The 17,952-nt window shown below is 35.4% G+C and overlaps 1 protein-coding gene across 1 annotated transcript; it reads left to right on the top strand.

Annotated features, from left to right (window-relative positions):
- Positions 1-816: 816 nt before the first annotated feature.
- On the top strand, positions 817-14,783 carry LOC148954176 (GDP-D-glucose phosphorylase 1). The gene is made up of 4 exons (XM_089086190.1): positions 817-944; positions 8,880-9,089; positions 11,952-12,166; positions 14,609-14,783. Exons 1-4 carry the CDS (start codon positions 817-819, stop codon positions 14,719-14,721), a joined length of 666 nt encoding a protein of 221 aa, XP_088942316.1. The 3' UTR covers positions 14,722-14,783.
- Positions 14,784-17,952: the final 3,169 nt, after the last annotated feature.

Genomic DNA, 17,952 nt, shown 5'->3' on the forward strand with positions numbered 1-17,952 from the left:
CCAGTATAAGAGGAAGAGCTTTGAATCTGTTGAAGTCTTACCTAAATGATAGAAAATTATATTTGGATTATGGAAAACAAGCTACATGTGAATATGATGTCGAGTCTGGAGTCCCATAGGGATCTCCCCTTGGTCCACTATTATTTGCTGCATATATTAATTATCTATGTGGAGTTTTATCTAATATTGTTGATTCAAAAAACAGTGAAGACCCAATTGTGATCCCTGTAAAAGCGTTAGTTTTATTTGTTGATGATACTAATTTAACGGTATGCCCGAGAACTGAAAAAGAGTTGTTCCGAGCAGTTGAATATGATATAAGTTTGATTCAAAAGTGGACTAGGTTGAATAAGCTGAAAATAAATTTTAAGAAGTGTAATTTTGTGTTGTTTGCTCGTTCTAAAAAGTATTATCCTTGGGTAGATAAGTTGAGGTGTGGGAATTCATTTATTAATAGAGTACACTCGACTAGGTATTTAGGCATTATTGTAGACGAGACGCTTAGTTTCAGATCATATAAATTGTATAACATTTAAAATCGCCCGTAATATTGGAATTATTAGGAAATTGAAGCACATTTGTCCGAAAATTGTCCTTAGACTTTTGTATTTTTCACTTGTCCATTGTTTCCTTTTATATTGTTATTCGGTATGGTCTTCAACTTTTCAATCCCATCTGAAACGACTTAGACCTTTGCAGAATTCTGCCATTAGGATTTTAGCAAATTATGGACCGAGAGATTCAGTGAGAAATGTGTATTTGAAACTGAACATTCTTCCTCTAGCAGGTATATTCCTTTTTTATCGATCTATACTAATGTTTGATATTATTAATAACTTTACCTCAGAAGGTTTTAATGGCATGTTTATAACTGGTGTGGACCTTCACAAATATAATACAAGAAATGGAAAAGCATTTTGGTGGTCACAGTGTGAAACAGCCAGGTCATAGTTTTCTGCTCAGCATGTTTTGCCGAGCTCCTGGAGTTATTTACCAATTGGGGTTGTGCTTGAGCATGATCGAAGTAATTTCAGGGAAAAATTGAGGGATTTTCGTAATAATATTTATAAATTTGTTGGATTTTTTTTTTTTTTTTTTTTTTTTTTTTTTTTTTTAGTAGTGCCATAATGGAATTTTTAGTTGTGTTGTTTGGTTAGCCCGTCGGCGGGGGATAATGTTTTGTTTTTGTTTATTTATATTGAATGATGGGTCGGAAGTTGGAGTTAGCCTAACGAACCGAAAGGTTCCTTGGCGTTTGTTTTTTGTAAATTTTGTATAAATAAAATTATACTCCTGAAAAAAAAATTGCTAAAAAGTCAGGTGTCGGTACAACCCCTCAGGGCCCGGGGGCGGGCGTTGTAAATTATGCCCTGGGACATATACGGTTTGTATGAAAGGGATGCTCTTATAAACTTCAGAGAGGTCTCATTTGATTGGAAATTGAAAGCTTGAGCTCACTTTTTAATAGTCAAAAGAGATCCGTGGGCAGCTAGCCCCCCCCCCCACGTCTTCTTTTTCCAAACCCATCTGACGAAAATTTTGAGATAGACATTTTGTTAAAAATAATTCAAAGGTCGGCTAAGAAAAAATCCGGTGTCAATACAACCTCCCAGGGCCCAGGGGAAGGCGTTCTAAGTTATACCCTAAGGGCATGTATGGTTCTTATGAAAGGGATGCTCGTATAAACTTCATAGAGGGCTCATTTGATTGGAAATTGAAAGTTTTAGTGTCACTTTTTAAGAGTCAAGAGAGCTAAGGGCAACTAGCCCCCCACGCTCTTTTTTCCCCAAACCCATCCGCCACAAATTTTGAGATAGCCAGTTTTTTGGAAATTGTTAAAAAATTAGATAACAAATACTCCCCCCAGGGCCCGGGGGATATGCGTTGTATTTGTTGTCCTGGGGGCGTATATGGTTCTTATGAAAGGTTCATTTGATTGGAAATAGATTGGCCAGTTTTTTGGAAATTGTTCAAAAATTAGACAACAAAAACTCCCCCCAGGGCCCGGGGGATACGTGTTGTAAGTGTTGTCCTGGGGGCGTATATGGTTCTTATGAAAGTAATGCTTTGGTTGAATATGAAAATCAAGCTTAAACCGAAAAAAACTATTTCCCTATTGAAGTATAAATGAAACTTAAAACGAACAGAAATTAAATAAACAATCAATGCAAACAAACATACAATAGATATTAATGTAAATTAATAAATAAATCTTAAAACGAGCGAAACTTAAATTGAATATGCGAATCAAGCTTGAAACGAACAAAAATCACTACAAACAAGAGTTTGGATATGACCTCCTTCTCTCACTGTAAAAGTCTAAAACCTACTGCGTCATTGGTGCCTTACTGAAAACTATATGCGTCTTGAACAGTCTTGGAAAGTATAAACAACACCAAATTGAATATTTGATGTATAATGATATTAATTGTTGAAAGATCCATCAGTCCAAGAATTTATTTCACTGTAATTGTATTTTAATTTTCAATGCTGTAGGGACTGGAAAAGAAAATATTTGTAATATAATTCGTTTTCAGTTAAGCGCCAATGACGCAGTAGACTTTTGGTTTTTATTTACAGTTGGAGGCAGTATCCAAACACTTGTTTGTAGTGAAACTATATTCGTCTTTAACAACTTAAAAAGAGCTAATAAATTAAACTGAATATTTGATGTATAATGATATTAATTGCTGAAAGCTCATCAGTTCAAAATTTTACTATAATTTTAATGTTCATTTTCAATATTAAGTATGTAAGAAAATATTTGTCATAAAATTGGTTTTCAGTAAAGCGCCAATGACGCAGTAGGCTCTAGACTTTTACAGTGAGAGAAGGAGGTCATACCCAAACTCTTTTTATAGTGATTTTTGTTTGTTTCAAGCTTGATTTGCATATTCAATTTAAGTTTCACTCCTTTTAAGATTTATTTATTAATTTACATTAATATCTATTGTATCTTTGTTTGCATTGACTGTTTATTCAATTTCTATTCGTTTTAAATTTCATTTATACTTCAATAGGAAAATATTTTTCTTCGTTTTAAGCTTGATATTCATATTCAATTTAAAAATTACTCGCTTTAAGATCTATTTATTCATTTATAATATCACTTGTTGTATGTTTTTGCTATGATTGTTTATTTAATATGTGTTCGTTTTCGTTTTCATTTATTCTTTAATAATAATTTCTGGTCGTTTTAATTTTTAATTTTAAAATTTATTTGTATCTGCTTAGCTTAAGTTTAAAATAGCCTTTACTTTTCTTTGAAAAACTTATTTTTTGGAAATTTTTTTTTTATTAATAATAATAAAACATTGGAGCCGTATGTCCTTTACTATAGGCAACGCTATAGTGTTGCTTCTCATTTCTGTTCGTTTTGCCTTTCATTTATTTATTGATGGTGATTTGTGGTAGTTTTATGCTTTGAAAATCATTTGAATTTATTTCTGCTCATTTTTGGCTTAATGGAGTTCTTTAATATTCTTTAAAAAACTTATTTTGTGGAAAAAGTTTTTTAAATTAATCTATTTATAACCAATACAGTATTTGGTCATAAAATGACCCATACGTTAACATGATATTCACCTGATGGTAATACAGCTAACCTTATTCATTATGTTATTGTAAACCGAAGACTACAGGATCAATACAAGATACTTGGGTATATAGGAGTGCTGTTATTGATGTTAAAAGAAAAGATAACCATGTGGTAGTGTCAAAGGTTAATTTAAAGCTGAAATTTAGGAAGAGTAACTACCTTCCGGGAAGCTATGATGCTGGTAGACTCCAGGATGAGAATTTCAGAGAAACTTTCCAGGAACAGTTGAATGCTAAAGTGGAGATTATTTGACAATTTAGATTCTGGATGGAATAATTTTAGAAGAATAATTTGTGAAGTTGCTGATAGTGTCTTAGGAAAGTGGGGAACAAGGTTAGGAATATTAGTGAAAATGCTTTATTTTTAATAGAGAGGAGAAGGGGCTTGTATAATAATTATCTGAGCGATAGATCATATGAAAGTAAGAGGAATGTAAAGAAAATGGAAAAAGCATTAAAATATGAGCTAAGGAGGTGTGAAGTGGAGACCATGGATAAAATTGCTAAGGATCTGGAAGACGTAGCTAGACGGTGTAATAGTAAAATATTGTACTGGCAACGTAATAAATTTAAAGGGAGCAGTCAATCTGGACTTGTCCCAGTTAAAGATAGGAAAGGGTCTACAGTTAGTGATAAGGAAAGAGTTAAAGAGAGATGGGCAGAATATTTTGAGAATGTAATAAACCGGGATGGAGTTACAGGAAAAGATAGAGAAAAAAATGAAAAAGTTTGTGACACCTTGGGTGTAAAGGAAGATTTATTTTGTTAGGAAGAATTAGTGACAGTAGTCAAAGGATTAAAAAATAATAAGGCCCCAGGTGCTGATAGTGTGATAAATGACTTTCTTAAATATGGTGGCTATGAGGTTAGGAATATGCTACTGAAGATTATGAATATGATTTTTGAAAAAGGGGAAGTCCCTAGCGATTAAAAAAAACCCTAATAAAACCTAAATAAGAGTGATTGTTGTAATTATAGAGACATTAGCCTAGTTTCTGTAGATTGTATATTACTTAGTATGATAATAATTTTTAGACTTATAGGCGCTGTAGATCAAGTTTTAAGAGAAGAACAGTGCGGTTTTAGGAAGGGTAGAGGATGCGTCAACCAAATTTTCACTCTCAGGTTAATAATTGAGAAGAACCTGAGTAATCAAACACCTTTAATCCTCAGTTTTATATATGATGAGGAAGCATTCGGTTCAGCTGATAGAAGAGCTTTAGAGAAGGTCCTATCCGTGTATGGTATGTCAGATAAATACATTAAAGTGATTAGTGCTATGTACAAGAATAAAACTGCTGCGATTAAGGTGGGGAATAAAGTTAGTAGCTGGTTTGCATTAAATCAGGAGTTAGGCAGGGTTGTGTTCTATCCCCATTTATATGGATCATTTTCATCGACTTCGTCTTAAGGAATACAGGAAAGTTAATGGGAGAACACGGAATCAAATGGGGCAGAACACTTTACTGGACTTAGATTATGCTGATGATTTAAACATCTTAGATGAAAGTGTGAGCAAAATGAATGGACTTTTAGAGGTTTTGCGAGTTGAGGGTGCTAGAATAGGTTTGAAAATTGATGTAAATTGACTAAGTCACTATGGCTAGGAATAAGTGAAGATGAAATGATGGCGTTGGATAACGAAAAGATCGATCAAGAGGACAGTTTCACTTTCCGTAGTAGCATTATTAGTAAAGAAGGTGGGTGCTAAGAAGATGTTAAAAGTAGAATAGCCAAGGCTCAGGGTGTTCTTCCCAGTTGAAAAAAGGTTTGGAAGAACAGGAAGATAAGTCTGCGAACAAAGATTAAAATATTCGAAGCTACAATGGCGACAGTGGTCAAATATGGTTCTGAAGCTTGGGCGCTCCAAAAAACGGAGGAAGATTTACAAGGTGTTTTCCAGAGAAATTGCCTACGGGTTGTAATAGATACCCGGCTTACTGACTATATTTCAAACAGTAGGCTCTACAAAATGTGTGGTTCAATCCTGCTTTCTAGGGCCATAAGAAGAGGAATATTGAGATGGTTTGGGCATGTTCTGCGGATGAAGGATGACAGATTGCCAAAGACTGTCCTTTTTGGCCCACTGCCTAAGCTAAACGGAAATTAGGTCGTCCACGGTTGGGGTGGGAGGGTGTCATAAAGAAAGATTTAAGGGAAATGGGAGCTTTCTGGGGGGTTGTAAAGATGGAGGCTTTGAATAGATTGGGATGGAAGTGGACCGTTCGTAGCTGTGTTGGCCTCAGGCGGCTCGGTGCTGCGGTGAGTTGTTTAGTAGTAGTAGTAGTAATAGATTAATCGATCATCAAAATAATTGATTATTTAAAACGCTGTATTAAAGTTTTCCAATTCTAAAAGCCTGAGCCTGGCTGGGTACACAGTAGTGGCATCAGTAGCCAAAATGTTCGGGGGGGGGGGACGAATGGATTTCATAAACTGGCTGGTCATTTTTACCGAATAATTTTGGGTTATTTTGCTTTTGAAATTACTTCAGTCTCTTTACCGATTGAGACCGTTTTCCGTTGATCTTAAGTCATTTATTTTTATTATCCCATTTATGTATTAAAAAGAATTGAATCCGTAAAATAACAGAACTTTACGCAGCTATTTTACCGACTGGATGATGTTTTTTGGGAGGGGGAGCGTCCCTCCTCCCTTCCCCCTTACATGACAGCCCCCTTACGAATTAGCAGAATAGTTATTATAACAGAATAATGCCAAAAAAAAAGAAAAAGATCACCCTCACAATCAAGTCATTCTAGAATCTAATAATAATAATAACTTATTGCTCTTTTCCCTTGAGCCATGGCAATACGAAACGAAAAATTATATTCTAGTTGACATAAACATAATTGACATAAACAGTACATGAACACAAACACTGCACAAACAAGAACATTGCACCAGTTTGCAAAAATCTTTTTCTATTCTCCATTCCTAGTCAGAGAAATCGTCCTGATCTTTCCACACTCATGCATCAATCTGCTTACTGACATCTTCCAACAAACTTATAATGTCCGTACACTTTTTTTCACATCTAACTCCCTTCTTCCCATTCACCCATCATATGACCCACTGTCTCATCCATATCTTCACCCATTATTGAATTTAATATTTGAATTTTAATAATTGATTAGTTTATTGATTATAATTAATAATAATTTATTTATTTATCAATTTCATTGATATTAAAAATTTAGTCTAAAACGGTTTGACCCAAACAAAAACACTGAAAACACTTTCAAAAACGTAAAACTAAAAATGAAACCGCAGAGAAATAGAGAGTTTACTTTCAAAAAAAGATATTATGATTTAAAAACGTTTTTGGCTTCAAATTATACGAACTCATCAGCTGGAACACAAATTTTGTTCTTTTTACCGGCAAAAACGTTAAATAAGTATCATGGTTTTAAAAAGATTGTCTTTTGTTCCCTGTGGATGAATTTGTCCTTCTGACGCTTGCTTGAGAATAACGTAACCGAATAAGAAGTTGTTACTTTAAACATTGTAGATGTCTGGTGTATTTACTCGGTTGCTTTAAAAACAGAAATATTGTATCCCATTAGGGTGGCGTTGATAGTTGTGCGAGATTGGCCAGTATGGTATACAACATAATTATGAATCCTAATAATACCTTTTCTGTCACTGATGTCCTTGGTTGTTTTTTCCATCGTGATATTTGCTAAATTGTTTGTTTTTCGTAGTGATTATTGATATTGTTGTCTGTTTTGATGATGATTATTGATATCGATAATTATTGTTTCATAATGATGTTTTATATCTTTTAATTATTTTTTTTCTTCTTTCATATTTTCGATTACAGTGCAACACCAATTCATTTTCAATCTCTTCTTCAGAGGATTTAGATCTAAGCAGAGTTATACATAGAATAAAGACTCGAGATTTCTTTCAATACTAACTACAGTCTTATAAGACAAACACAAATTCTAAATATCGCAAATTATGGATACTAATTGAAAGCGATCATTAAGGCCATCCATATGGGGCAATCCACATGGGGGCCATATGAAATTTGGGTGACCCCTGAATGGGAAGGGGAGAGGTAATAAGCGTTGAAACTGGAATTTCAAATGAGGGGATAAAGAGTGAAGCTTTCAGTAGATTGGGGCGGAGGAGGAGCGTGTGCAGCTGTGTTTGCCTCAGGCGGCCTGTGGCTATAATGAGTCTTTAGTAACAGTAGCAGTAGTAAGTGTCGGTCTTTCTATAAGATTTGCAATTGAATGCTTAAAAACTGAAATATTAGCCTGAGAAGCGCCTCACCACGCATGAAAACGAATGTCCTTGGAGAATTCCCACCATTAGCTGGACAATGAGAATAACAAAGTAGAAACACGGCAATGCACAAACCTATCAGATATTTGTGAGAACACAGAGGTATGATCAGAGGTAAAATGGCTACTTATGGCATGTAAACGGCGTGTCAGCCACTAGACACAATTAGATACTTCATCATTGATAATATATCTTCAAACGAACAATAATTCTATATACACACAAGGCCGTATCCAGGGGGGTTACCGGGTGTGAACCCCCCCCACGATATTTTGTCCGACGTGTAAAAACGTAAATAAAACACAAATTCCTGATGCGTTTTTAAATCTTTTTTTTTTTGCAATAAATTACATAAAAAAATATGTTTTCTTATGTGAATCGAGCTGGGGGGGGGGGATTGCATTCCATGAAGGAATAATTCTGCGAGGGAGGGGGCTATAGACTGCACACCGTTCTTGTGCCTGAAACGAGATTCACCAAGCTAAGCTCGATGAAGCGGTCCCCTGGAACTTTACTTTAAAATTTGCAGATGAATTTTTAGTTGTAATATTATACTTCTTCCTCCATACTTCCAGATAATCTCCTTATTCCGTGGACCTATTTGGTTATGGCCTTTCTGTTCCGTGGGTGAGCCCCCTCTCATTGATTACGAGCCTGGTTTAAGCATTGATTCAAATAGTCTTTAAATACAACTAGTTATAGTTTCAGTACAAGGGCACCCTCAGGATAGGAGAAGGAACAACTTCGGCCTCCTGCCCCGTAGAAGGTGCATAAAAGGATAAAAGGTATATGTAAATGTATAAAAGGTATATGTACATATATGTTTTACTCGGGAGAAACTATGCTATTTTCAATGGAAAACCTGTTTCCCAACTTTTAGTTCTTCCTCTTACGTGATAAGTGTTATACATATTTACCCCCCCCCCCCCCCTTATGGAATAACGTTTATGAGTAGCCTTGCTTTTTTAACTTGTATTTCTTATCCATAGGTACATGAGAGTTGGATTCAACTCTTTGACAGCTTACGCATCCGTTAACCACCAACACTATCATATCTACTATTTGAGTCAACATCTTGGTGTAGAAATAGCAGCAGTTAAACCCTTATTTGGAGATACAGTTTATGAATTTCTTGATTGGCCAGCAAAAGGGTTTGCATTCCAGCTCAAAGAGTGTGATTCTTTGTCGTTATTCATCAGGTGATGTTTCTTCTAATTTTTTAATCCTAAAATTGAAAATGAAGGTGACAAATAACGGATTTTTTCGTGAATAGGGTGTGTAGTATAACTGGCACATGTTCTGAGTAATACCTTGGGTAGGCAGATAATACCTTGGGTATAACTTGAGTAGGCAGAACATGTATGATATTTAATGCCATACTTAGACACAGGGATAGATATGTCAGGGGATTTCCTTTTTTGAGATTTGTCCATAGGACCCCTTCCCGAAGAAATTGAATAACAACGACCCATAAATCTCTTTTTTGACTTTCAACTCCTCTCTCAGAAACAACTTCTCAGCCCCCCCCCCTTCCCCTGTTCAGAATAGTTAGGCTTTTTACTTCTGTTTTTCATGGTAAATAACTTTAGCTTGTGGTCAGTGGGATGACCCCCCTAAAAAACTGATTTTGAGGGTCCAATATTACGAGGAGTGACAAATTAAAAAAAAAAAAAAAAAATAGAAAAAATGAATAGTGTGAAATTATAGTAAATTACAGGGGAAATATAACAATCTAGATGTTTAATTGTGGGGATCTTGAAATCCCCTTCCGTATTGTGCAGACGTACCAGAATTGGCGTAACTATGAAGAAGCAAGTGGGGGCATGACGCTCCAGGTGGAGCTTTCTAAGAAGTCGCTCATAACAATACAGTAGCAGAGTTGGTGGGGGGACAACTGACATCTATGCTAGTCCCTAGCAATGCTGCAGAGTTGTGAAGAAGGACATTCTTCAAAATTCTTCAAAAGTCTTAATTTTGCCCTCCGCCCCTCTTAAAGATCTGCTGCCTTTTTCCAATAATGCTAGGCTTTATTACAACACTGGGTGAACCCACACTGTCCCAGTTTACTTGCTACAGTCTTTTGTTGTTTGTTGATTTTTCAATTCTGGAAATAACTTCCAGGTTTAACAGCTTCGGAACCTGGACAGCAAATATGGCTTTCTTAATGACTTTCAACCTCCTGGATCTATATTTTGTATAGGAACTGGATGGTGCTTGTGAGGAAAAAAGCTTCAAATTGAAGGGGTGGTGGCTGTGGGAGTTCACCAATTCTTCTGAAGGTTAGACCAAAATTCTCGAGGGAAGACCTCCTGGCCGAGTTTTATCCAGCAGTAAGGTCCATTGTACTGCCATTATTCTTTATCGTAGGAATAATTTTGGCTTGCTGAGAGAGACTTCTTTTGAAGATAAAAAATTATAAAATAAAAGAATAATTTCAATCAACTATTAAAAAAACTTAAAACTTTCTCGCCTGCCGACACATATTCTGCGCTATGCCAGGACCAATGCCTAGGATCGATGTTCTTAGTTAAGAGCTAAGTGAATGGTTTGTAATAAATCATCCAGTACTTCTTGTGTTCTTGCCCTACATTTCGTCAGCTACCTATATCAAGCTGGGTCAAATCTGGATGAGGTTACAGGGTCACACTATTGAACCCCGTTCCAAACCAAATAACCAGCGACACCAGGACTCGTACCCCTGAATCAACTATTAGTCAGCTCATATTATCAGGTTCTTTTTTCTGTCTCTTCCTGTCCCACTCTGTTCCTGTCCTGTTTTTTTACATGGTCTATATTAACCAGGCTTCTGCGTTTTAAGCAAGTTGACTGCTAGTTTTCAGGTAATAATTGATTACCTGATTAAAAAACTGTTTTCAGGTTTTTAATTCATCATTAACAGAAAAAAAGAGATGATACTCTTTCCAGGGAATTTTAGCAAATTTTCAGGCTAGTTCGGAACTAATGTCCTAGTGCCATCTGTCTTTAGGTAATGTGGATTTACCCTTTACTTTTTAAGCTTAATTTCTGTTTTGTCACCTTTTTCCTTTTGTTACTTTTATATTTACCTTTATCTTGTTTATTTTTAATATCGATACTTGTTATATTTTATGTTTAATTTACCTTCACCTTGTTTATTATCCTAATGGCATATCTTGCTGTCCTAGCCGAGTGGCTGGTGCGCTAGATTTGGGATCCTTTGTCCGAGGGGCGGGGTTTTGATTCCTGGCGTGGGTGGTTATTTGGTTTGGGATGAGGGTCAGTGGCGTGACTCTGCTCAGCGGTGCCAGAGTCGACCCAGCTCTAAATGGGTACCTCGAGAAATCTGCGGAAGTTGAGCAGGAAGGGTGTGTGAAAACACAGGATGGCTGGTCCCCAACTGGCATTGCATTTCCTGGCTGAAGGGCCTTGAAACGGAGATCAGCACCGCCGGTTTGGATTTTAGGGGTCTAGTGCCGTATCTTATATCATGTCTTGCTAGATCCCTGTTAGTTCGGAGTACTGTCGTCCGATATCTTACGCTCTTTTTCAACTGATTCAACTTCTTCTAATTCAAATAATCAAATCGTTTAGAAGTTTAAGCATATCTTGCAAGTTAGGAACTAATACCCTTGTGTCCATCCGTCTTTAGGTTATAAGTATCTAGCTTTCATTGTTTAATTTTCATTTTATTAGCTTTTTCTTTTTGTTACCCTTTATATTTATCTTTACCTTGTTTATTATCCTAGTAGTATGTCTTGCTAACTCACTGTTATTTAATAGTTGTAATGAAAACAGTGTATAAATATAGTGAAAACCCGTGTTCAGATCTAATGAAAACCCGCGTATAGATCTAATAATCACTGTTACTTTAGAACACTGTTGTCTTCTTCTTATTCTTCTTGTTTGGATTAGTATGATGAAGCTTTCACATCATATCACCACCAGAATCGAATTCCAAGCTATGCAGTGCACTGATGTAGATTAGTTTGAACTCTGGGGTAAATATTACCAATCAGAGATCCATCCCACTGCATTGGCACGGGACGGTACTGTTGTTTAACATTTTATGCTCTTTTTTCTAGTAATGTATGGAAGCTTGTTCAATATCTTCAACAGAATCGTATAGCTCACAACATGTTTATAACAAGAGGTTGCCCATTTGACGGAGAACCGCAAGTAGATACTTATACTGCAATTAGATTGTTCATTTGGGCGCGAGAGCCTGCTTTTGGGATTAAAGAACGTAACGGCTTTAATCCAGCTTTGTGTGAATTGGCAGGCCACATCTTGGTGAAAGGTAGTGACTTATTTACTAAGCTAAGGTAACGTCTCTTGGTAACGAAATGGAAATATAGGAAAATGGGTATAATTTTTCAGTAAGACAATGGAAAAATAACGAAAATAAACTTTCTTTCGCTAATAATAATAATAGAATCCCAATATTTCGGCTTCACGTCCGTAAGCTTTCATCAACGGGAAAAAAGGAAAATAAAAACAAACTAAAAGAAAAGAAAAAGGATATACAGAAAAGTGGAAAAGCAACAATACGAACTCTAAAGAAAACAAAAGAAAAACTTACATGTTAGCGACGTCCGGTAGGATAATTCAATTTTTGTGTATGCACAATGCAACAGCAAGGGAAAGCAGGTTGTTCTTCTCATAATGCAGTCTTGTAAAATAAGACGGTTTATTTGTTTCAAACTTTTTTACATATGTCATAGGTTAGAATAATTAAAATTAGATACAGGTCGCGAAAACTTTAATACTATTGCGTTTGATAAATCAAATGAATCTTTTTCTTCTGCCAGTCTAACCAAAACTCGTTGATTTTTCTCCAACTTCAAATAATTTTGACCTTTAATTTAAAATTGTTGACCTTTTTTAATTTGACCTTTATAATAACGGCTTCTGATTGTGAAGGCAACATGTTCGGACTTCAATTATTATTAATGAAAAAGGTTTTTTTTTTTTAATCATCCACTACCTTATTTGAAAAATTATGCCCAATATGTTCGTTTCGTTTTAGTTTTAAATGGGAAGGCACTTTGCTGTAAGAAATTATTTCCTGGTAAGCTGTTAAATTGTTAGACGAAGTCTTAAAATGTAAAGCAGAATGCTAAACTGGTAAAAAGCATAATGCAATAAAAGTGAGATCATCAACAAATGACAAATATCAACAAATGAAATAACATCATTTTTATACAATCCTAAAAAGGGCTTATCCCAAATTTGCCTCTCAATCACTCGGACTATCTGTCTTGACTTTTTCTACAATTAGCCATCTCTTGATGCCTGCAAAATACTTGATTTTTACAATCTTCTTAGGGTGAGGGACCCTTCTGATAAATCAAAGGAAGTGAACCTATGCACAAGAGGGGCGGTTCCATCCGGAGACTGGTCTTAAGTGACCAACCACGGACGCATACTTTTTTTTAGGGGGGAAGGTCGGTAATGATGAAAATATTCGAGGGGAGCAGTAGTAAAAAAAGTGATAATTTGGGTAAGAAGTGCAGAGAAATTCAAGACAAATTAGGATATCGAGAGGCCCGGACCCCTCTGTGCACGTCCCTAGAAGGGACCACCCTCTGAGAAGTTTTAAAAATAGTAGCTTGAAATTCGCTTTCCGATTTTAACCGCCCTATCAGTGGCGTAACTAGGGTTGGGTGGACCGCCCCAGGTGGCACTTTCCAGGGGGTGGGACACGGACAGAAGAGAGCGCATGTTTACTTCTAAAGTATATTACGGCCACTGCACATCGAGCTCTGATTTGTGAAGACATAAAAACAATGGTTAAAAACGATGTGGTAGAGCGTGGTCTGGGTTCTGAAGTGGAAATTATTGGTACTGAATTTGAATATACTACTGTGGAATCCTCTAGCTCTTCTGGCCAATTGCAAAATATTTCAGCTAAGAAATTAAAACCACCTGCTAATCCCCTGACAACTTAAGATTCGAAGTTGAAAGAAGCAAAGGACCGTCGAATCTTGAGAACCCTCAGGCGAGGAACTAAACTAAGACGAGCTCCAAGTCGAGAGAAGGTGGCTTCATGAATTCATCAATGCTTCTGTAGAACAGACAACAATTCTTGAAGGAATACCGCTTCAACTTTTGGAGTTTATCCAGCAATAAAGTTTTGATCTCAGTGTTTCGGACATAGTGATCATGTTCCAATAGCTTTTAGATTGCTATGTTCAAAATAAAGTAACAGAAGAGCCGAATATCTTGTATTTACTTATTTTTGTTCTCATCTGGTTAATTTTGGCACTCTCTGAAATTTGGGAACCTTAGCCCCTGTGTAATGATTTGAGAGCTTTAACTTATAATATGTAGTTTGCTGAGATATAAACTATTGTTTGTTTTCTTATTTCCCTTTTCCTATTCTCTACAGCTTTGTATTTGAAAGTTTATTTGTTCGTCTACAGCTTTGGTTTTCAAAAATCGGGATTTTATCATTCTTTCAATTAGTAATAGTTTTAAAGCCTTGGTTTTTTTCAGGTGTACTTTTAAAAATTTTACTTCTTTGTCTAGGAACAAAAATTAAATATTACCTTGTACATGCTTATATACAAAATAATCAGCTGAAGGTCTGAAAGCACAGTGGGTAGTTTGTTCATTAGCTGTTAATTTTCCAATTTTCTCTTTCCAATATTTTTACATCTTTCGTTTTCAAAACTCACGTTTTATCATTGTATTCAATTAGAGGCTAAAAGTTTCAATTTTGTCCACCTATTTTTTTCAGATGAGACCTCTTTCGACAGAATAACTGCAGAAGAAGCTTCTGAGATACTGAGTAATGTTACCACAACACCTTTCGAATCAGTGAAGAACGTGCTTAATTTGATATATTCCTGAAAAATAGTTTCTATAACCTATCGTCTGAGTTCAAATAAACTTCGGCGTCTTGCAACAGAGCATTACACCTTTCCTAGACTTAGCTGTGCTGCAGACCTTAGTTCACTAGATCTAGACCTTAGTTCAGAGGCACCCACGGCATCAAGAAGGAGCCACCAATTATTCATTTGATTTGCTGATATGGCGACCCCCCCTCGCCGCTCTAATTTAGGCTGAAAAATGGTGGCTGAAAAGTGGTGGGGAATGAAGGTGGTTTCACAGGTCATTTTATTACTGTCTTGATGAAAGACGTAATGTTTAGAAATTGTTCAATAGACTGTAGTTTAGCAAGTTGTATCGTTCGAAATATCTGAGCAACAATTCAAACTGATCATTGCAGTAACTGGTCTACCCGTAAAACATGGAAATTAGTCATATTATAGGGTAAGCTATTATATTTTGGAGAATGGGGCCGGCTTGCTCCATTTCTCTTTCTACTGTCTGCTCAGTTGAAAGAAATAAAAATAATTCGAAAGAAAAGATGATTGCCCTATCGTTATTTCAGTTTCATAAGAGTTGTATTCAGTTTCGTTCAGTCTTATTTCATTTTTAATGCAATCCAAGATTTTGTGTAGAAATAAAAAAATAATAAATGAACAAAAAAAAAAAAATATAAAAACTCGTTTTTAAACCGACTAAAAAGTAAGAATTTTTTTTTTCGAGAATCTATGAATATGAGTGGAAATGAAGGGTGTAAAAGGGTTTGGGATTTACGTAACATTAATATCAAATTGATATATGTTATATATGCATAAATGAAAAAAGTTGACGAGTTAACGATAACAAGTTAAAAAGATCAAGATATAAAGCCCAATCCGTTTTGCGCCCCCTCATTTTCACTAATGTTCACGGGAAAAAATTATACCTTTTAGTCCCTTTCGAATACGAGTTTAGAAAAATTATATTCATTATATTCGATTTTTTAATCTACTCTATGGCAAAAATTTGTTTATTCTTATATTATCAACTAGTTCCGGCTCCTGTTCCTTGCTATGGTTGACAGCTCGGGTCGTCGGCCCTCGTTTAATATCATGACGTCGCACGTTTAATATCATGGCGTCACACGTTCTTTTTTTTGAAGGGGAGGTTTTATAGTATATGAATATTCTCAGGAGAAAGAGTTAACGACTGAAAAAGAGTCAAATAAAATTATGAGAGGATAAATGTATCTCCAAATGTTTTATTGTCGTATTTCTTGTTACAATCAAAACATACATCATTAGCAGGAACTCTTTTTAATCTTTAAAATGTTTTTACTGTTTCTAATTCGTTCGGACCATTTGTCATTTTGAAATTAGTTTTCAAAAGTTCAGTCAATTTCTTGACTGTATTTGAAATGTATTTTGAGTTGAATGTTGTGTAACAAAAAGGAAAAAAGTGGAAGATTGACACATTTTCTAAATAGGGTTGTCATTTTTTCCTACAATGTGTCCATCTTGAAATCTCAAAAACTATAGGTTATTTTTTTTTCCCAGTTGTATTATTGAATAAAATATACTTTGTAAACCTCTTTCAAAGCAACCAGTTAACATCAAATATAATGAAAACGAGAAAAAAAAATCCTTATAAAACATTCATACAAAATGACTTAGTGTGATAACACGGAACTTGCATAAACATGCAAATCCCTTACTTCGGAGAAAATCCTTTACTTACGACATTTCCGGCAAAACCTGGATGCTCAAAAAAAGAAAAAAAAAAACCAAAAAAGCACTACTTTGAGGTAAATGACATTTTTTTTTTTTTTTTACCAAAATACGTATCCAGTTGGGAAATGTTTCATTTTATGTTCCAAATTTCTAAAATGTGTCACTTTTTGCCCTTTTCTTTCATTGCGTCCTGGCACACTGGAATGTGTCCTTTTGACATCAAATGTGTCCAGTTGGCAACCCGGTTTCTAGGGCTAACTGCCCAGCTAATTTTTTGCATTTAGCTTAATATAAATTCTTAGAACTCTGTCAATTTAGCATCAGTTTTCAAATTGGATAAGAATTCAATTTTCTATCAAACGTCACATAAATCAAACATTTGAATAGCCCAAGGCTGACAATGACCCACACCAAGTTATTACTATCGTGCAGTGTTTATGAATAATTTTTTCTTATTTTAATCTGTTTACTTTGGACTCTTAAAAAGTGCGCTAGAACTTTTAGTTTCAGATCTAATGGCTCCCATCTTAAGTTTCTGAGACCAGCCTTTCCATACGAAGTGGCCGGGTAGAAATAATAGTACATAGAAGACAGTCTTTGCTAAGCTCACCCGAAAGGTGACCCTTCGACAGTCAAATCTTACTTTTTTTTTTGCAGTGATACCTTTTAATCTCAAATTTGATTCTGAATCACAAATTGAATGTTTACGTGCAATTAAAAAAAAGAGAAATAATGATTCATCCGGCTAACGTTGAATTTTTTATTTTACTGTTTTTCCTAAAATTAATCTTTGCCGCGCAAAATGACAAAAAAAGGAACTTTTCTGTAGTACGGTCTATTTTTTTACTTGAAAAGAGTTTATTCCTTTTATTTTAAAACATATTTCTTTCCCTACCAGTGGCGTCTATTCAGAAGAAAGTGGGGGGGGCATAATGTATTTTTCAAAATATATGGAGGGGGAGGGGGGAATTATGTTGTTTCATCATTTTTTTCAATGAATATGCCAAAAAAAGTCTTTTCCAATGAAGTGTTTTTCAAAATCCAGGCCCCTTCCCCAATTAATTTGCCTTTTTCCTTCTCCGACCTCCAACCTGCTTGATACTTCCGGGGCCAGTTTAAATAAGTAAAAGTTTTGTTAAGTAAGTATCTGGACCAAGGGGACAAGAGATGGATTTTTATAGGCTTCCATGGGCGCCCATAAGGGGGGCAAGGGCACTAGCCCTCCCCCTGGCTGAATGACGATATCATATAGTTGTATTAATTTAAAAAACTTTCCACTAGAACTCTATTAAGCCAAAAATGGGCAGAAATAAAGTCAAAGAATCTTCATAGCGTAAAATTACCATAAATCAATATCAACAATTAAATGAAACTCAAAACAAACAGAAATTATAATAAATAGCCGAGTCAAATTCAAAATGAGCAAAAATTAACATTACTAGGGCTGACAACCCCCATGCCTTCTCAAGACCAGAACATAACTTAGGCTCTACTGAAAAAAAAAATGACCTGTCAGTTTAATATACCTATACTGATATTTATT

Source organism: Artemia sp. Qi Xiang Cuo, chromosome 3 (assembly GCF_049724085.1).
Source record: "Artemia sp. Qi Xiang Cuo chromosome 3, ASM4972408v1, whole genome shotgun sequence".
In the NCBI taxonomy this organism is placed as follows: domain Eukaryota; kingdom Metazoa; phylum Arthropoda; class Branchiopoda; order Anostraca; family Artemiidae; genus Artemia; species Artemia sp. Qi Xiang Cuo.

Bases quoted from the DNA above. Each gene is read 5' to 3' on its own strand.
- LOC148954176 (XM_089086190.1), top strand. From the start codon at position 817: ATGTTTGATATTATTAATAACTTTACCTCAGAAGGTTTTAATGGCATG. The intron at 9,090-11,951 runs GTGATGTTTCTT...TCTTTTTTCTAG, and splicing joins TCTTTGTCGTTATTCATCAG to TAATGTATGGAAGCTTGTTC. The intron at 12,167-14,608 runs GTAGTGACTTAT...TATTTTTTTCAG, and splicing joins AGGCCACATCTTGGTGAAAG to ATGAGACCTCTTTCGACAGA.